The sequence below is a fragment of the Rhineura floridana genome, chromosome 5 (genome assembly GCF_030035675.1).
Source record: "Rhineura floridana isolate rRhiFlo1 chromosome 5, rRhiFlo1.hap2, whole genome shotgun sequence".
Classification (NCBI taxonomy): domain Eukaryota; kingdom Metazoa; phylum Chordata; class Lepidosauria; order Squamata; family Rhineuridae; genus Rhineura; species Rhineura floridana.
This window is the reverse complement of record NC_084484.1, coordinates 185,892,647-185,913,324: the sequence shown is the minus strand read 5'-3', so window position 1 is coordinate 185,913,324 and position 20,678 is coordinate 185,892,647. Positions and strand designations below refer to the sequence as shown.

General features: G+C 49.0%; 1 protein-coding gene across 11 annotated transcripts in view; it reads left to right on the top strand.

The window, feature by feature from the left end:
* ARAP1 (ArfGAP with RhoGAP domain, ankyrin repeat and PH domain 1) overlaps positions 1-20,477 on the top strand; it is a 185,498-nt gene extending 165,021 nt beyond the window's left edge. For all 11 annotated transcript variants that reach the window (XM_061629148.1, XM_061629149.1, XM_061629150.1 and 8 more), the window contains 11 exons: positions 963-1,049; positions 2,643-2,711; positions 4,991-5,108; positions 5,418-5,531; positions 6,896-7,038; positions 8,280-8,362; positions 11,661-11,711; positions 12,469-12,532; positions 14,702-14,857; positions 18,863-18,902; positions 19,458-20,477. In XM_061629148.1, coding sequence (XP_061485132.1) covers positions 963-1,049; positions 2,643-2,711; positions 4,991-5,108; positions 5,418-5,531; positions 6,896-7,038; positions 8,280-8,362; positions 11,661-11,711; positions 12,469-12,532; positions 14,702-14,857; positions 18,863-18,880 — 903 coding nt within the window. In that variant the 3' untranslated portion in view covers positions 18,881-18,902; positions 19,458-20,477. The remainder of the gene's footprint in view (positions 1-962; positions 1,050-2,642; positions 2,712-4,990; positions 5,109-5,417; positions 5,532-6,895; positions 7,039-8,279; positions 8,363-11,660; positions 11,712-12,468; positions 12,533-14,701; positions 14,858-18,862; positions 18,903-19,457) is intronic.
* The last annotated feature ends 201 nt before the right edge of the window (positions 20,478-20,678 follow it).

The window sequence follows — 20,678 nt, the reverse complement described above, 5'->3', positions numbered from 1 at the left end:
GCATCTGCTTGGCGCTAGTGGTACACAGGGTGCTGGATGAGGTGGGTCTTGGGTCTCATCAAGCTTCAAAAATCTTCTTTGTCTTTCTACAGTGTGTTCACTCTCTCAGTCCTCAGGGCTGAGAAATTTCACCTGGTTTCTGTTTCTGAAGTGTTTTGGAACAACTCTCCTCCCTTGTCTTAGATACAAAGAAGTTTCTGGGCCACAAATTTATTTATTTACTTATAATTTAACAAAGAAGAAAAAAGGAAAAGAAAAACAGAGGAATTGGCGGGGGGGGGAGTGAAGGAAAAACAAACTCCATCAGCTCACATTAAGAATACAATAATCACCAGTACATCTGTCTTAAATTAAAAATGTTAAGTCTATGCAAGCCATCCAGATGTCCAAATAGGTATCCACACAAAATTGACACTTAAAAGAAATATGTTCCAATGCAGCCAGGACAGAGAAGTCCTCAGACCATCGCATAGCAGACGACGGGTGTTTATGCTTCCAGGCTTCAAGTAGTTTTCATAGAATCATAGAATAGTAGAGTTGGAAGGGGCCTATAAGGCCATCAAGTCCAACCCCCTGCGCAATGCAGGAATCCAAATCAAAGCATTCCAGACAGATGGCTGTCCAGCTGCCTCTTGAAGGCCTCCAGTGTCGGAGAGCCCACTACCTCTCTAGGTTTTGCCTAGTTTTGCCACAAACCCCTTTTTCTTGTCCTTCTGTTAATCCCCACACTACAGGGATATCGTTTAAAAGTACTTGTTTATAAAGGCAATTAACCTTGAAATAGTTTTGCTCAAAACTTGTTTTTGCCTCCTCACCGCCTGCTGCCGTATTCCTCATGCCAGTTGCACTGCTTTGATCCCGTTTCCATTCCTGGCCCGTGTTAAGCCTTGGCCCACCTTGCGTGTCCTCATCTCTTTTAGCCTTTTCTTTTTTGATCTGTTCCATTTTCAAATGCTTGGCAGGTGGATGAGGAAGAGATGAGAAAGCAACAAGAGGAGATTACCGCCATCATGAAGATGCGTGTTGCGGGCTCATCCAGCGGGACGCAGGTAGGTGGCGCTGTGGTTTGGCTGCTCCCGCTAGACAGGCAGGTGAGCTGAGGTGGAAAGGCAGGGCGGCCCCTCTGGTTGCGGTTCGTTGTGCCAACTCTGAGAACTGGGTCAGCTAGTCACGTTGATGTGGAGGAAGTGGCAGACACGGCGAAGGCCTCTTCAGTTGCGCGTCTTGGTCCTCCGAATGCGGTGGCTGGGACAAGTTTTTGGAGGACCTGAGTTCAGGCTCAAAGAGGCCAGGGTTAGTTTTCAGAGTCCAGTAGAACCTAAGAGGGGAGACTGCTGAGTTTATGGCCAAAGGCTATTATTTTGTGGTTCTGAAATCCAGGCAAAGAGGATCAGGAAGAGATGTGAATCTATAAACTGGAATCTGTTAGAACAAATTAAACCGGAACTATCATTAGAAGCTAAAATGATGAAACTGAGGTTATCCTACTTTGGACACATCATGAGAAGACATGATTCACTAGAAAGGACAATAATGCTGGGGAAAAACAGAAGGAAGTAGAAAAATAGGAAGGCCAAACGAGATGGATTGATTCCATAAAGGAAGCCACAGACCTGAACTTACAAGATCTGAACAGGGTGGTTCGTGACAGATGCTCTTGGAGGTTGCTGATTCATAGAGTTGCCATAAGTCGTAATTGTCTTGAAGGCACATAACAACAAACTGGAATCTGGCTCCTTCTGTATTTGGATTACACTGTCAAATTTGGTTGCCACTGAATTTTTGCTCAGTTGAAGCCACTGTTCACTGCAGCGTCTTTGGCTGCTCATCCTTTGATTGCCTGCTCTGCCAAGGACCTACTTGGATGCTTCAGTCAAGCAGCTTCCTCTTGGACTGTTCCCAGCAAAACAGGAGAGGAAACCACCTGATCTTCCCCCTGGTGTTTGCTAGAGAAATTAGCAGCTAGATGAATTATTGCAAAGTGTGATGCAAATGAATAACATACGTTGCGTAGGGTAACAGTCTGAAAGGGCTCCTTCTAGGAGGAAGGGTAGGATATAAATTAAACAAAGGATCCACAATGCCCAAAATGCAGGCACAATTTAGTGGCTAGAGTGCTCTAGCGGTGAGATGGTATGTTTGTTAAAAGAATGGCCTTGTTAGACTGATCAATGCCCATGTGCTCCCAAAGCCCTCTGTCTCCAACAATAGTCAACGAGATGCCCCCAAGGGGCAGCTCACACCACAAGATGACAGAGGTAGCCATTTCCTGTGTTTTGTCCCCAGTGCCCAGCCATCAGAAGTATATGCCCTCTGAATTTATTTGCAGAAAACATTTGGTCAAACTTGTCTTGCATAAAATTAAATAGAGGTTCTAAGGGTGTTTTCAGTGCAATGCCCAGCTTAGCTCAGGGAGGGTTTTGGTGAGGGCTATGCCTGAAGATTTCATTCTCCATAGCAGCTCTTCACCAAGCTGGAGCTGTCTGTGCGTTCTGGAGTTCAGCTCCCATCATCCCTGACCATTGGCCATGGTGGCTGCTGGGAGCTGTAGTCAAACAACATCTGGAGGGTGCCAGGTTTGGAATCTGCTGCCTATTTAACCCCACTTCACTCCCCCCCCACCCCGGTTGTTTCCCCGCCAGCAAGCCGGTGACTTCATCTGCACGGTGTACCTGGAGGAGAAGAAGACAGAAGCAGAGCAGCATATCAAGGTGTGTGGAACAGAAAGGGCAAGAGAGAAGAACTCGAGAAGAGTTTAACTGGATGGAGAAGAGGCCAGCTTCTTCTTGATGGCTGACGCCTCTGGTTGGAGGGCAAGTTGGGCTTCAGCTGTTGGCAAGCTGTGGGTGCAGTGGAGTGATGGGAGGTGGGCTTTGTGTCTGTGTCTGTCAGTAGTGGCTGGTGGCTCCATGTCACTGGGGCAGTGGAATCCGCTCCGGGATTTAGTCTGAACTTTCAAGGAGCTGTCCGAGGTGCTTCAGCCTCTGGTGTGTGCATGCATATGAGAGAGAGAGAGATTACTTAGAATGGGCAGGGAACCTTGGGCCTCTGCACTAAGAAAACATTTAAGCACCCCTTTTCTCTAAGCTTTTCCCCATGGCCAGAATGGGGACCTTCCGGTTTGGGGTGCACACTGTCTGTCCCTTGGAACTGTCCCAAGCCCCTCCCGCTCTCCAGCCTTTCTTTGCACCCACCCTCCTTGAGTGTTTCTGCCTGGCTGGGATGAGTCCCCGAAGTCTGATCATGCTTGCTTGAACTCTTGCTTGCTGGGTTGGACGATAGAGAGGAGATTGTGTGAGTGTGTGTAGAAACGGGAATTTTTGCACAAAGGCAGAATTTACATTGGTTGTGCCATCCGCTTCTGCCTCTGGACCCGCCCGCCACTAGCGTCTGGACCCCAGAAGGTTGCCTGGAAGGTAGCGAGGTTGAGGAACTTCCCCCATCCCTGAGTGAGAGGCTCTAATGCAGACAGTGGGGAGGGGGTGATGTACAAATGGCACCGCCCACGCTTGACAGATCAACTGTGTGCAGATGTGCACATTCTGGCTGGACGTCTTGTGCATTGACTTGTGGCCGACAGCAATGAAGCAGGACTGAAGTGTTGGATTTCGGACCTTGCTCTGTGCTTTCAGGAAGCACCGCAAGATAGTTGCATTCTGGGCGTATTGTCTTCCCTGCATTCAGAACGCGCAAGAGGATGGAGTGGGGATTCTGAGCCAAGTTTGTCAACTGGAGGTGTCAATCTTTCCAGCTTAACTGACATAGCAAGAGCCCTGTGGGGTGAGAGCAAAGCTCCATCTATCCCCCTGATTCTCACAGTGGCCGGACAGTTGACCTCCCACCTCCACCCCCAAGATCCCCAGAAGCAGGGCACTATGGGCACAGATCTCTCTCGCTGCTGATCCCAAGTGAACTGATATTCAGCTGCTTGCTGGCCTCCAGCAGTGAAAATAGGACATAGCTTTTGTGGCTAGTAGCCACTGATAGCCTTTTTCTCCTCCATGACTTTGTCTAATCGTCTTTAAGTTGGTGGCCACCACTGCATCTTATGGGAGCGAATTCCGTAGTTAACGATGGGCCTTTCACATGAATTTCCCACCATTCAGCGTCATTGGATGGCTCCATTTGGGTCCAAATATTATGAGAGAAGGAGAAAAATTTCTCTCCACTTTCTGCATGCCATTCGTGAATCTCTTATTGTGTATCTCCTTACTCATCTAAAGAGCCCCAAACTTCGTAGCCTTTCCTTGTAGGGCAGGAGTTCCTGGTCATTTTGGTTGCCCTTTTCTGAGCCTTTTCCAGCTTCACAATATCCTTTTTGAGAGACGGCAACCAGCCGCACCATAGATTTGTATAATGGCGTGGCAATGAGGGTACAAAAGAGTGACCTTGCATTTGTGGTGCATATTTCTCCCTGTTCCCCACCCTTTTCCTATGTTCATTTATTAAGAATTGGCAAAGCATACTTACTGAAGGTGGTGGATGTGATCATATAACGTTTGGATTCCATCTTCTCTGAAATGCTGTGGAGTCAGGACTCACTTGAAGGTCTATATATTCACCCTTTCTCGTAACACTAGAACTTGTGGGCATCCACTGAAGCTGAACATTGGGAGATTCAGGACTGACAAAAGAAAGTCCTTCCTCACACAAGGACAGTGCATAGTTAAACTATGGAATTTGCTCCCACAGGAGGCGGCAATGGCAGCCAACTTGGATGGCGTTAAAAGAGGATTAAGACACATCCTTAGAGGAGGGTGAGGCTATCAGTGGCTACTGACCCTGATGGCAAACGTCTACCTCCACTGTCGGAGGCAATATGGTCCTGAATACCAGTTGCTGGGAACCGCAGGAGGGGAGAGTTGCTCTTGCGCTCGGATCCTGTTTGCCGGCTTCCCACTGGGGCACCTGGCTGGCCACTGAGAGAACAGAATGCTGGGCTAGATGGGCCACTGGCCTGATCCAGCAGGCTCTTCTTACGTTCTTCCAGATTCCTGCTACGATGACAGCGGAAGAGCTGGCTTTTGAGATCTTGGACCGGAGGAAAATCGTCATGAAGGAGAAAGAGTTCTGGAGCTGCTTTGAAGTCAGCGAGCGGGAGGAGGCAGGTGGGTGGCCTCCAGGGGCTTCCTGGTCCTCAAGGATTCCTGCACTGAGCAGGGGGTTGGACTTGATGGCCTTATAGGCCCCTTCCAACTCTACTGTTCTATGATTCTATGAAGACTTCCTCCGTCTCACAGCTGCCCCAGCAGCACAAGCTGCCTATCCTACCTCCCTTGCAGTGCCACAAAGGACGGCACCTCTCTGGGTGCCCAAAGGTCTTCGGCCAGCCCTGCCCAGCCCATTCTCACCCCTTCCTCGTCCCCGGAAACTCTTACCGCCTGCCTGTTTCAGTTCCCTCTCTCTCTCGTATGCAGAACGACCTTTGCACTACAGCGAGAAGGTCCTTCCCATCTTACACAGCCTGGGGAAGGACAGCTACCTGGTTGTGAAGAAGCAGCTGTCCATGGAGAACATGTTGCTCTATCTAGGTAGGTACTATAGGAAGGAAGGTGGAGGAGCTCATCAGCCATAGCTAGTAGCCAGCAGAGAAGGCGCTCCTGGGGTAGGCTTTGCAGGTGCCTTTTGATTATTTTGTTTATTTAAAATCCTTCCATGCTGCTTTTCTGGGCACGTGTATTGCCTGTTCACTTGCCCTCTCCCTCTGGGCTGTCACGCACCCTGCCGCCCAGAAGGACAATAGTACAAACAGAACATTAATACAGAATTTTATATGTACTGTAATTTAGTCACACCATCACCCAGCTAGTAAACAACATGCCTGGAAAGCCAATTCAAAAGAAAACAAAGATCCCAGGGTCTTCCAAAAAGCCTGCAACATAGAAAGCTGACACAGGTTCAACAGAAGGGAGTTCTGTAGCAGTGGGACCACCCTAGAAAAGACCCTGTCCTTTAAGACCACCCACCAGGATAGCCTCCAAAGCAGGTTTTAAATGCAGGTTAGATATTCTGGGTGCAGGTGGCCCAATAAATAGATTTCTTTGAGATCTGAAATGGTGGTCTGGTGGCTAGTGTGCTAGGCGCGGAAGTGGGAAGGGTTCAAATCCCCATTCAGCTGTGAAGGTCACCCTGTGACCTTGAGTTGAGAGGAGATTTCCTCCTAAAACCAGAACTCTGGGTCACTCGGCAAAGGTGACTGTGCCAGGTTCTGCTTGCTGGTTTCCCATTGGAGGCATCTAGTTGACTACAGTGAGAAGAGGCTGCTGGACTAGACCGGCTCCTGTTTGGCCCGATCCAGCATCAGAGCTCTGCTTAACTTCTTATGTTCTTAAGCAGAGTGAGGCTTGACAGAAGAAAGTCTTTGACCGATGGGAACTCCTTATGTCGCAGGATGTGATGAAGGCCGTGGCTTAGATAGCTTTCAGAAAGGGATTAGACACATTAAAAAAGAAGAAGAGAAGGCCTCTCTGTGACTCTTAATTAAGTGGAGCCTCCATAGACAGGGGTGGTATGCCCGCGAGTCCCAAATGCCAGCAGCAGACAACAGGAAGGCGAGCTGTCATGAGGCCCCCACAACAAGCCTGTTAGTCTTTGTGATGCGTTTTGCCCGTTGGTGGTTCAGACGAGCAATTTCTTCCCAAGCGCAGCAATGGGGGGGGGAGATGGAGGGATGATGGCCACCACATACAAAAAACAGTGGACCACTGTAAAAAAAAAAACTTTTTATTTTTATTTTGGAGTTGCCTCTCAGCAGTTCCTGGCTGGCAGCCGCTGCCCCCCCCCCGAATGCCCTGGCATGATGCTGGGGCTCACTTCCTCGGTGCCACCCGTCCCTGCCAGCCTTGGTGCTGCCCTCCCCCCACCCCAGCTCCCTGACCCCTTTCTTCCCCCCCAGCCAGCAAGGTGGGCGACAGCAAGCATGGCATGATGAAATTCAGGGAGGAGAAGAACCTGCTGGGTGTGGGGCTCAGCACCGGCTTCCATGACCGATACTTCATCCTGAACAACAACTGTCTGCGCCTCTACAAGGAAGTCCGGGTACGTTGGGGGTGCAGAGGGTGGCTATGCGGTCAGCTGTGCCTTGCAAGTTCCCCCCAAGCCTTCTCTGGTGAATTTCTTTGGCCAAGGCGGGCTTTAACTCTGCCACCCTGCCTCTACTTTGAGGGTGTTGCCAGTGTTGCGTAGCTTGTGGTGGGCATTTTGTGACTTAGTTTCCATTGGGCAATCAAGGGGAGGGCCATCATAGCTCGGCGTCACAGCACCTGCTTGGCAGGCCTTTTGAAGACTTTCCTCTTTCAAGTTGAGACCTATCCCAGTCTGCGTCTGTGTTAGAATTGCGTTTAACATGTTTTTTAAATGTTTTTAACCTGTTTTAAAAGATGTTTTTAAAGCTTTTTTTTTTTAAAGTGTTTTTAACATTGTTTTGTTTTAATGCATTTTAAGGTCTGTTTTTATGATGTTTTAAAGTGTTTTGAGCAATTCTGTTTGCCACCCTGGGCTCCTGCTGGGAGGAAGGGCGGGATATCAATCAATCAATCAAACAAAGAAATAAATGCAAAGGGCCGCAGGTTCAATCTGTGGCAGCTCCAGGTAGAGCCAGATGAGACACCTGCCTGGAACCCTGGAGAGGCACTGCCAGTCAGTGTTGACAGTACTGAACGAGTGATATAAAGCAGCTTCCAGTCTTTTGGCCTTGTCCGTTAGGAGATGGCTTCCTTCCCTTCCTGATGTCTCACTCTTTTAAGTTTTTATTGAGATAACAGTAGGAAACAGAAGACAATAACAATCAGGAAACTTCTTTGGGGGTGTGTGTGTGTGGGAGTCAAAGAACACTGTCCCATTGGATGAATATAAATTTATTGCATGCAATAGACAAAGGCCCGTATGTTCCACTTAATTTAATACCGGGTTTTGAATTCCAGGTTTCACACCCCAGTGTAGATAAGGGTTTCATTGGCATATATATTAAATGCCCATCACACGGCGCAGAATGTTTCTGGGTCCTCATGTCCTTCCAAGACTCTTTATGTGTTACCTTCTCAGATATATTCAGTTTATTTATTTATTAAATTTATATCCCGCCCTTCCTCCCAAAGGAGTCCAGGGTGGCAAACAACAAGGTAAAAAACAATAAAAACATTGTCTTTCAAACAATTCCAGTTCCGATGCAGACTACGATAAAGCTCTCTCCATAAAAGGGTTATTGGAAAGTTCTAAAAGTTAGCACACCACAAGGAAGTATTTAGATCTCATGATAATATTTTACTCTCCTTATCCAGAGCCACAAACCAGAGAAAGAATGGCCAGTGAAGAACCTGAAAATCTACCTGGGAATAAAGAAGAAAGTCCGTCCTCCAAGCTGGTGAGTGTCCACTTTGAGTTGAGGTGGACCCGGAGGCCAGTTTCAAACAGACTGCACACCTATTTATCTGCTCTGAATTTGTAAACACGCTTGACGCTCCCTGCCCAAAACATCTACTTTTGGAACCTTCAGAGGAGTGCCCCTCTACTTCCCCATGTTTCTGTATGAGTCCCTGCACTTGTGACCATCCAGATATTTCTGGACTCCAGCTCTCATAATCCCTGACCGTTGGCCAGGCTGGCTGGGGTTTGATGGGAGTTGGAGTCCAACAGTATCTGGGAGGGCCACAGGTGTTCCTCACCTTGATGTAAGGTGTGAACCTGCTCTGATGATAGACAGCAACTCAATCACAGTTTGCCCGCTGGCTTTTGTGACTGATCAGAAATTTGGGTTTAGTCAACCAGGAGGGATTTGGAAACTGCCATGGCATGGCCCTGGGGCAAAACACAGCACCGCCAGAATGAGAAAGCCCTTTCAAGGCTGTTTCCTGGGACTGAGTCAAAATGCCCAAACGCTGTTCATTCTCCATCTCCCCACCCTGCTCCTCCCCTGCTGTGAACGCAGCGCTTTGTGGGGCACTGAGATCGGTGCCCAGAGCTAGAAATGTCATTGTGTATCAAAGGCTTTGCTGGGGCACTCTCTGCCCTTTGGCAAACAAGGCTTGGCTTGTTTGTGTGCAGTGATGCACACAATGATGCAAAGGTTTTGTTACACCTTTTTAAACTTCAAAGGTTTAGTTCCTTGGGCAGTTGAAAAACGGAGAACAGACCCTAGTGGATTCTTGGCTGCAGCAGGCAGTGGAACTGTCTAGGGCAGCTGCCCCTGATGTTGTGGACTACCAGGGCTGGTACCAAAGGGTGGCCAGGTGGGGCCCTGGCTGAGGGCCCCATGGCCCACAGGGGCCCCTGAAGGGCCTCTCGTTAGGGTGGGGAAATAGTGCTCCCCTTCCACGATCCGTGGCAGGGTCCCTGCTGCAAATCGCAGGAAGGGAGCTGCCCGCTTGCCCTCCCCCCCGCCATCCCACCTCCCCTCCCACTTGGTAGGTAGAAAAGTAGGTGGGTGGAGCATGCATGTGCCAGGGCAGGCTGGTGCCGGCCCTGTGGACTACAGCTCCCATCAGTGTACTGGCTGAGGCTGATGGGAATTATAGTTAAATTTTAAAACATCTGGAGGGCCCCAGACAGGGGCAGCTGCCCTAGATCTGGCAGGGAAAAGATTGCATGGGGAAATGGAGCTTTGGTCTCACGCTCAGCCTGCCTTTGGCCACCAGATGGCAGAATATGCTTCTGAATACCAGTTGCTGGAAACTGCAGGAGGGGAGAGTTGCTCTTGCACTCGGGTCCTGCTTGCAGGATTCCCTTTGCGGCACCTGGTTGGCCACTGTGACAACAGGATGCTGGACTAGATGGGCCACTGGCCTGATCCAGCAGGCTCTTCTGATGTTCTTAGAGTTGCTTAACGGGGCTCACACACTGGCAAGTGGCAGACTTTGAGCACACAGTTCCTTTCTCCAGGGAAATTTTGAGGGCCTGAAAAACCACAGGGCTCACAGCTGTCAAAAGGATTCGGCTTTTTTTGAGGACGCCGGTTACAAAGGCTAATTATTAAGAGGAGTGTGCTGGTTAGGGGAGGTTCATGAAATGGGCTCCGTCGGCATCATGGTGAGGTTTGAAGTGCAGGGGATGTTGATGGCCATGTGAGTCCCCTCCCCCCAGATCCAGCCTCCTGGGGTTGCCTCTGAGCAGTTTGCCTCACTCCAAATTATGTGCAGATGTGGGGTGCAGTGCATAGAGCGCTGAGTTCTTACCCTTCCAGGCTGTGGATGTGGCTGAGTGACCAAATGCAAGACTTTAACCTTGCTCTTAAGTAGGGATGAGAGCCAGTGTGGCGTAGTGGTTAAGGTGGTGGACTACAACCTGGGAGACCAGGGTTCGAATCCCCACACAGCCATGAAGCTCACTGGGTGACCTTGGGCCAGTCACTGCCTCTCAGCCTACTAGGAAGGCAATGGCAAACCCCCTCTGAATACTGCTAAAAGAGAGCCAGTGTGGTGTAGTGGTTAGAGTGCTGGACTACGACCTGGGAGACCAGGGTTCTAATCCCCACAGCCATGAAGCTCACTGGGTGACCTTGGGCCAGTCACTGCCTCTCAGCCACAGAGGAAGGCAATGGTAAACCCTCTCTGAATACCACTTACCATGCAAACCCTATTCGTAGGGTTGCCGTAAGTCGGAAACGACTTGAAGGCAGGCCATTTCCATTTTAAGTAGGGATGGTGGTGGTGGTGGGGAATTTGATTCGGTTTGCATGTCAGGCCAAAATGATTAAATACACACTTTCCAAAACACGGAATACACACCCACATTCCCTGCTCTTGGACATGCTTGGAGAATGTATAGAATGTTTCCCAGCAGGGAGAGACCCTCAAGTCTGTGTTACAAGAACCAAGGAAGCTGCCTTATTGTTTGTTTGTTTGATTGATTGATTGATTGATTGATTGATTGACTTCTATCCCGCCCTTCCTCCCAGCAGGAGCCCAGGGCGACAAACAAAAGCACTAAAAACACTATAAAACTTCATAAAAACAGACCTTAAAATACATTAAAACAAAACATCTTTAAAAACATTTTTTAAAAAGCTTTGAAGACATCTTTAAAAAAGGTTAAAAAACACATTGGTTTTTTTTTTAAAAAAAGTTTTAAAACATATTAACAAGCAATTCTAACACAGATGCAGACTGGGATAAGGTCTCCACTTAAAAGGCTTGTTGAAAAAGGAAGGTCTTCAGTGGGCACCAAAAAGATAACAGAGATGGCACCTGTCTAATATTTAAAGGGAGGGAATTCCACAGGGTAGGTGCCGCCATGCTATTCTAAATCAAACCTTTGGTCCATCTAGCTCAGTACTGTATACACTGACTGGCAGCAGCTCTCCAGGATTTCAGGCCGGCGTGTGTCCCAGGTGTACCTGGAGATGCCATTGGGGCTTGAACTGGGGCTGTCTGCAGATGCTCTACCACTCAGCTGTGGCCCATCATCTTGCAGGGATGTGGGGGGGGGGCTCTCCCACGAATGCCTGAAACCCTCCCCCTCCAGCTTACCCTGGGGAAAAACTGAACCCCAGTCAATCATTTTCCTGAAGAAAAAAAGAGAGATGAAGTAGACAGTTCCTGGGATCACCAGCTTGCTCTTCCTGCAGGCCTATTAACAAAAAGCTCTGAGCCTTGCTGTGACAACACAGCCTTTGGGGGATCCGCCTCCCCCCCCATTAACTCCTTGTGTGTGTTTCTTTTTTGCAGCTGGGGGCTCACGGTCTTCTTTGAGAATGAGAAGCAAGAGAAGCAGCAGTGGTAAGACAAACATTTCATAGCAGCAGGCGGTAGGGAACCTGAGGATTTCTAGGTGTTGGTGGACTACAGCTGCCATCATCCCTGACTGTTGGGCCAGGAGGGCAGGCGCTGATGGGCGTGGGACTCCAGCCGCGTCCATCTGGAGAGCCACAGATGTTCCCCACTCTAGGGCAGCAGAATGAGTGGAAAGTGTGCGAGATGCGTTGAGGCATTTAGGAGTGGGGAGGGAGGGAATTTGTTCATTTAGAGCATTGGCCCAAAGGTGCTAAGAATGGCTAATTAATCACTTTAAAATACAATAAAACAACGGGTTCTACGTTCCCAAAGCCATCAAGATATGCGGAACAATTCTGGCCCAGGGGTTGAGGTTCAGTGCCAGACTCCTGCCTCCCTTAGCCTTCATTCAAGGGAGGTCTGACTCACGCCACGGCCCACGGTTGTTGGGGGCTGGCGGGCAGGCAGGCAGGCAGGCAGGCAGGCAGGCAGGCAGGACGCCCTGGTGTGGATGTGTCATTGTGATTCCCAGCAACAATGACACAGCACTGATGGGAAGCAAGGAAGCCAGACTGTCTTCTGTAAATGTGCCGTGTCTTGTCATGTTACATGCCTGCCCAGGGATTTCTGCCTGAGACGGCTTTCAGGTTAACAGGCTCTCCAGTTTGGCAGGCAGGCAGCCTTAACTGGGGGCGGAGTGGGAAGGGGAGTGGTGTCGCTCTGTTCATGCTCGTTCACTCTCTCTTCCCACCTTTTCACGTAGGTATCTCTGCTGTGACACACAGATGGAGCTGCGAGCCTGGTTTGCTACCTTCCTCTCTGTGCAGGTAACTTCTAGGGGTCACTTGAAACCTTGCTGGTTAAGAGTTTTTTAAAACTCTTTTTAAAAAGTTGTTTTTTAAAGATGTTTTGGTTTTATATGTTTTAAAGTCTTTTGCATTTAAGACGTTTTAGAGAGCTTTCAGTGGTTTTTTTTGCCACCCTGGGCTCCTTCTGGGAGGAAGGGCGGGATATAAATTTAATAAACAAGCAAACAAACTTGGGGGTCAGGGGAGGCCCAGGCAAACCTCTTCCTGGGCACCCTTGTTATAGGTCTGTGTCACGTGTACCTTATTTCCCTCTTCTTTGGGGCTTGCGTGCAGGCACGGGTGGAATTCAGGAACCACAAACTGGGTTCTGCATCATGTGTGCCTTATTTAAAGACATTCAAATCCGTGTGCCAAAAGGAATCCATGTTCTGTGACCACAAAAGTGGGCCCGTATAAATTATGCAGAGGAAGCACATTTGCATGATCCCTGTCCTTGCATAATTTATAATCCTAGGCAGCAGGACGGAGCTCTCTGAGAGCGCTTCTGCTGCTTCTGAGATTTCAGTCCACCCTTTTAAGCTTATTGTCACAGCCTTGAGGGCTAGGAAGTTCCTTCTCCTCTTGCGCAGCTTATGTAAGGGTAGCCAGCCTGGTCCCCTCCAGCTGTTGGACTCCTAACTCCCTTCAGCCCTGGCCAGCATGACCAGTGGTCAGAGATGGCAGGAGTTGTGGTCCAAGGCATCTGGTGGTGGGAATCACGTTGGGGACAGCTTGTGGTCTCTGTGCCATTCACCAGATCCCTGCCTCCCTCACCCATCAGGCTCCAGGCTTGGCATCCGGAGTTCTCATAGACCCCGATGAACTGAAACAGCAGCAGGGCAGAAATCTTGGGGGGAATCATAGAATAGTAGAGTTGGGCCTGTAAGGAAGGAGTGGGAGAAGGAAACCATGAGCGAGGGGCAGGGGAGGAAGAGGCAGATGGCGGCGATGGCAGCACTGGAGCCATAGAATCATATTGACAGGGGCCTATAAGGCCATCCAGTCCAACCCCCTGCTCAATGCAGGAATCCAACTTAAAGCCTCTCCGACAGGTGGCTGTCTGGCTGCCTCTTGAATGCCTCCAGTGTTGGAGAGCCCACCACCTTCCTAGGTTATTGGTTCCATTTTATTGATTGATTGATTGGTTGATTGATTGATTGATTGATTGATTGATTGCACTTGTATACCGCCCCATAGCCGAAGCTGTCTGGGTGGTTTACAGCAATCATACCACTCTAACAGGTTTGTACCACTCTAACAGTCTAACAGAGAATTAATTGGGTGTTAGAACAAATTAAACCAGAACTGTCACTAGAAGCTGAAATGATGAAACTGAGGTTATCATACTTTGGACGCATCATGAGAAGACATGATTCACTAGAAAAGACAGTAATGCTGGGAAAAACAGAAGGGAATAGAAAAAGAGGAAGGCCAAACAAGAGATGGATTGATTCCATAAAGGAAGCCATAGACCTGAACTTACAAGATCTGAGCAGGGTGGTTCATGACAGATGCTCTTGGAGGTCGCTGATTCATAGGGTCGCCGTAAGTCGAGATTGACTTGAAGGGACATAAGACTAACAGTTAGGAAGTTTTTCCTGAAGTTCAGTTGAAATCTGGCTTCCTTGCAACATGTGTTTGCAAATGTCAGTAGCCGTGGGGTGCCCTTCCTCAGAGAACTGTTGTGGCAAGGCAGAGCCTAACTGGAGGGCAAGGCAAGGCGGGACAAGGTTCAGGCTGTGCTCTGGGGAACACAGAGCTCTGAAGCTGCTCCAGCCTTTATACAATAGCAACAGCAACAGCAGCAGCAGGTACAGCCTGACGGTTAGTGCCACCTGTGCTGCAAGATGCTGCTTGACTTAAAGGGGCCCGGCCTTCTCCAATCGTCTCCTCCTGTGACAGAGCAGGGGAGCCTCAAGTCTTCCTGGGTCTCCTGCAGTGGAGTGCTCTGAGTCAGGCCAGGGTGGGGTGGAGGGACTGGCCCTGCAGGTTCATTTGGCAGTGCTCCTGGAGCTGCCGGCCCTGCATGCCATTCTCCTTCTGCTTCAGAGTCCCTTGTTCTCATCTGTTGGAGGTGAGGAATCCATCCCCAGGGATTGGCGGGAGCCAGGAATTTGATCTGCCTTCTCCCTTTTCTCACCTTCACAGCATGGTGGTAATGTCTGGCCTTCCGAGTCATCCAAGGTGCGGGCATCTCGGACCCAGCAGGATTCCCGGTTGGGGAACATCTCGCTGATCCCCCTGCGAGGAAGTGAGAATGAGATGAGGAACAGCGTGGCAGCATTCGCGGCTGACCCTCTGACGGTGATCACAACACACACACACCTGTTTTGCTGACCAGCCCACCTTGCAGGCAGGATCTGGGGCACCAGATGGAAGTTGTAGTCCAAAACATCTGGGGGGCACCGGGCTTCTCGAAATAATATTTTAAGTAATTGTTTTAAAGCCCTCTGAACTCGTGGCCATCATGACGTCTTGTGTGCTGGTGAACTAAACTAAAAGCACAGAAAATGCTTTAAACCAGCTTTCCCCCCATCAGGTGCTCTCCAAATGTTTTGGACTGTAACTCCCATCATCGCCACCTAGCATGGCCACACTGGCTAGGGCTAAGCTTAACCCTAACCCAGGCCCAGTTCAAGATGCTCACATTCGTGTTGAAAGCCCTCAACAACTTAGCTCCTAAATATCTGAGAGACCACCTCGTTCCCTACAGGGTTGAGATCAGCAGAGGGGCCCTTTTAGTAATTCCCCCACCCTCGGAAGTTCAGGGGGGGTGTACCCTGGAGAGGGCCTTCTCTGTGGCGGCCCCTAAGCTGTGGAACTCCCTCCCCACCGTGGTGCGTCTAGCAACATCGCTGCACAACTTTAGGCAAATGCTGAAGACGCACCTCTTTGCCCGGGCCTTGACACCTTACATTTTTAGGACCCACCCTGTTTTCTGTGATGTTGTTTACTTTGTTTTTCACTATTTTAATTATATGTTTTAAAATGGTTGTAACCTGCCCTGGGACCTCTGAATTGAAGGGTGGGTAATAAATTCTAATTCTACTACTAATCATCATCATCATCATCCAAAAACATCTGGAGGGCACCAGCTTAGGGAAGGCTGCTTTAGATTCTCCTTGTTAAAAAGGTGCTTCACCTTGTTTATTTTCGTTGCCCTTTTCCAGAAGGTGGAAATGTTTCCTTTTTTCCCCTCACATCCTCAGGGTTTGCATTTTGTACAGAATAGACAATTTAAATATAATAACCGCAATTGTAAGACATTGCAGTATAACAATACCAACGATTACAGTTCATTTAAAACATGTCAGAAGTTTAAATGAACATAAAACATACCAGCAGGTCAGTCAACAATACCCAGTACCAACAATATCAGAATTAGATCCACATTAGGAAATTCATTCAACAGTTCATAATTAAAACATTAACAAGAAGATAGCAGAAAAGAAGAGGAAAAGATAAAACAAAATAGCTGCAAGGCTCTTAAGAACACCGGAATCTGCTTTATATCAAATCAGACCCTTCGGTCCATCTAACTCAGTATTGTCTGCACTGACTGGCAGTAGGGAAGGGGCCATAGCTCAGTGGTTAGAGCAACTGCTTTGCATGCAGAAGGTCTTGAGTTCAGTCCCTGGCATCATCTTCAGGTAGGACTAGGTGAGATTCCTGCCAGTCAGTGTTTGCAATACGGAGCTAGATGGACCAGTGGTTGGGCTCAGTATAATAATAAAAGTTTGGTGTACAAAGCCCTATACAGCTCGGGACCAGGATACCTGAAAGACCGTCTTACCCCTTATATACCCAGTTGATCACTGTGCTCTGCAGGTGGGGGCCTTCTGCAGATACTATCTTGTCAGGAGGTTCGTTCTGCACAATATAGGAAACAGACCTTTAATGTGGCGGCACCTACCCTGTGGAACTCCCTACCCTTAAATATTAGGCAGGCGCCACCTTTGTTATCTTTTTGGCATCTTTTGAAGACTTTCCTCTTTCAACAAGCCTTTTAAGTAGAGCCCTTATCCCCATCTGCTCCTGTCCTGGAGATTTCTGTGCTCTGCAGGTGAGGGCCTCCTGCAGATACCATCTTATCAGGAGGTCCGTTCTGCACAACAGAGGAAACTGACCTTTAGTGTGGCAGCACCTACCCTGTGGAATTCCCTCCCCTTAAATATTAGACAGGCGCCATCTCTGTTATCTTTTTTGTGCCTGCTGAAGACTTTCCTCTTTCAACAACCCTTTTAAGTAGAGGCATCTGTGTTGGAATTGCTTTTTAATATGTTCTTAAACTTTCTTTTTAAAAACGTTTTTAATCTTAGAAGACGTTTTCATAGTTTTTAAGTAACATTTTTGAAGATGTTTTGTTTTAATGTGTTTTAAAGTTTGTTTTTATGATGTTTTAATGTTTTTAGTGCTTTTATTTTATTATTTATTTATTATTTGGTTTATATCCCGCCCTTCTTCCCAGCAGGAGCCCAGGGCAGCAAACAGAAATGCTAAAAACACTTTAAAACATAAAAAGACCTTAAAATATATTAAAACAAAACAAAAACTTTTTAAAAAGCTTTAAAAACATCTTTTTTTAAAAAAAAGAAGGGTTAAAGACATATTATTAACGAAAACATATTAAAAGCAATTCTAACACAGATGCAGACTGGGAAAGGTCTCAACTTAAAAGGCTTGTTGAAAGAGGAAAGTCTTCAAAAGGTAGCAGAGATGGCGCCTGCCTAATATGCAAAGGGAGGGAATTCCACAGGGTAGGTGCTGCCACACTAAAGGTCCGTTTCCTCTGTTGTGCAGAACAAACCTCCTGATAAGATGGTATCTGCAGGAGGACCTCACCCGCAGAGCGCAGTGATCAATGGGGTATATAAGGGATAAGACGGTCTTTCAGGCATCCTGGTCCCGAGCTGTATAGGGCTTTGTACACCTAAAGTAGAACCTTGAACTTGGCCCGGTAGCAAATGGGCTTTTGTTTGCCGCCCTGGGCTCCTGCTGGGAGGAAGGGTGGGATATAATAATAATAATAATAATAATAATAATAAATAATAATAATAATAATAATCCAAAAACATGTGGAGGGCACCGGCTTGGGGAAGGCTGCTTCGCCCTGGGCTCCCACTGGGAGGAAGGGCGGGTTATAAATCTAATACAGGCATACCGCGCTTTAACGTATGCAATGGGACCGGAGAGTATACTTTAAGCGAAAATAACCTTTAAGTGAAGCAATTGTCTTCACTTGTACTGCACGCCATCACCACTAGATGGCAGCGGCGTCATGCCAATAAAGTGTATGTTATTGCGAAGCGCGCAAACATTAAGCGGGGTATGGGGATGAATGGAGCATGTACGTTATAGCGAGGCAGTGTTAAGCGGGGTATTCCTGTAAACAAATAAATACAAAGCAGCTCCTCTCCAGGGTGTAGGCAGGAGTCTCTTCCCGTCTTACCTGGAGATGCTGCTGGGAATTGCACCTGGGACCCATTGCGTGCCCACCCCAGTTCAGGCAGCCCACCCCCAAGCAACAGAAAGAGACCCTCCCATCATCAGGGTGCCGCTTTTTGCAACGCGGAAGGCACCCAGGCAAGGCCCAGAATCCCCCTCTCTCTGCCTGGGGTGTGCTTTTAGCACCAGCAAGAGGGTTCATGGTGTCCTCCTCCCACGTAGACTCACCAGGCCTGACCGTGGGCGCTAGCGGAAGCCGAGGGTGGTCAGCAGGGCATGGCTCTGGTATGCAAACGATCAGGCCTCCCTCTGTTATTTAGGAAGATAGGAAGCTGACTCTTGGTCCATCTAGCTCAGTATTGTCTGCACTGACTGGCAGCAGCCTTCTAGGGTTTCAGGCAGGGGGCATTCCCAGCCCTACCTGGAGATGCCATCGGGGACCTCCTGCCTGCAAAGCAGCTGTTTCAGCACAGAGCTGCCGCCCTTCCCCAAATTATGAACCCTAGGGGGAACATAGGAAATGTCCTTATACGGAGGTCAAGCCACTGCTCCATCTCACTCAGTGCTGTGTGCACATTGTCTGGCAGGGGCTCACCAGGGTTCCAAATGGGAGACATTCCCTGCCCTACCTAGAGATGCCTTTGGGGAGCAGATGTGGGGCCTCCTGCACCCAAAGCAGAGGCTCTGCCGCTGACCTGCAGTCTTTCTGGATGTCCAAGGAAACAGCCCTGCAGGTCTGGTTTGTCTCCCGAGCAGGCCCAAAGAAACAGGCCTGCTTCTTGGTGCGTGTGGGATGCAGCATGTAGCGTGGCCACGAGGACAAGGGGGTGGCTGCGTCCTTACCTTGTCTCCTTTTCTCTCTAGCTTCTTCGGGATGTATGAAACTGGATGCTCAGTATAGCAGGTAACTACCTTCCTGGGCCTCTGATGTAAGCCTAATCCCAGCGCAGTCCCCAGGGCCACTGAGAAGAGATGTGATAAGCCAACCCTGGCTTTCGAGAGACCACGGAGGTCACTCCTGTTCTCCATAATCCAAACGTTCCTGATAGCACCAAAGGCAAATGATGGCCGGGACAGAGAGGCAGGCTCCTAAGAACATAAGCAGATCAGGCCAGTGGCCCATCCAGCCTAGCATCCTGTTCTCACAGTGGGAAGCCCGCAAGCAGGACCTGAGCCCATAGCCCTCCCCAAATCTTCCAAAAGCAAGGCAGTATTTTAGGAAGTGCCGCTTTGCCTTCCCTGCAACGCTTACCCTCTATACCGCAGTTAAAGGAGCAAAAGCCTTGTCCTCTCTTGCCCCATGCCCTATACCAGCGGGACAGGGTTTCAAAGGGCTCCATTACAAAAGCTTCCATCGTGTCGCTAAGTCTCCTGCCCCAGTGCTCTGCCTCCGTTCACAGTGTTCAGAAGTCTGTCCCTCTGGGATGTCATTTTGGCTTCTCTCCCTTTCTGTCTGCAGGTTTGTCGGCAAAAGTCAAACGAGGTGGAGGCGCCACCCGGTGAAAAAAACACTTGGCTGGTCCAGCAGGGAGGGGAGGGGGGAATACTTGGGAACAAAGTCAGCCCTTTTTGGACTCCCTGAAAGGCCAAGAGAACACGTGAGGTTTATTTAAGGAAAGCCGCGGAGACGTTCCTAGGGAGACTGGGGCAGCTTTTTAAGAAGTGTTGATAAGCCATCTGGAGCAAAGACGAACCCCAAGAGGAAGGGCCATCGGCACGTGCCACATTCACTACCTATCCAGCATTGGTCCCAAGTTCCTGGCAGGTTTGGTCAGCGGTGCCACTGACCGGCAGCTTCTTGCTTCTTTCTCTTTGGGTGGAAACCCTAAAACAACATTCAGAGGATGGGCATGGATTTGTGAGTAATGGCTGGACGTACGCTGGGTATCTTTTTTGTTTTACCTTAAAACTTGGGTAAGCGGGGACACAACAATTGGGACAAAGCCAAGAGGACCTGGAAATGCTTTGTGTGGGCTGACAGAAATCTTGAAGGTACCAGAGCAAAGAGCCAGCCAATCCTGCTTTACTTTTGGAAAAAGGCCCAATGATGAAGAGGAAGGGAGAGGTTCTCGATTGCCTTCCTCTGCCCTCTTGCCACGGGGCTTGTTTTGAAAATCACCTTTTCTGAAGTGGTGGCTTGACCACATGGTGGTGGGCTTTGAAGCTTCTGTCCATCTCCCTCTCCAAGGCCAGAAACCAACTCATGGTACCTGGTAGAGGAGGAGGCCTTGCCGGAACCACTGAGCAAAAGATTTAATGTTGGGTACAGAGAGGGTGATGGGATGTGGACGCTTCAGACCAGCCTGCACTTAGCTGTGGGAGGGACATCACCAGGGATTAATATCCAGGGCCTTCTCACTGTCCTCTTTGTCTGATCCTGGGAAGCTGTGAAAAGAGGGGCAGGTACCATTTTTCTTAACAGCAACATCTTCTCTTGTTGTCTTTTTGTAATGTTAATAAATATCCTTGGAGAATCCAGTGTCCTGGTGTCCCCGCTGTTTAATTGAGGCAGCTGAAAACGAAGATGGAGGGTTTGGCAAAGGGCTGCCCCAAAGATAACTGGTTGAGGTTGGCGGGGGGGGGGGGCTTCTCATCCAGCACTCCGGCAGCCAGAGGGCAACACCCTCATGTGCTGACTTATCAAAAGACTCCTGTGGGTGTAAACAAAGCTTCTTCCACG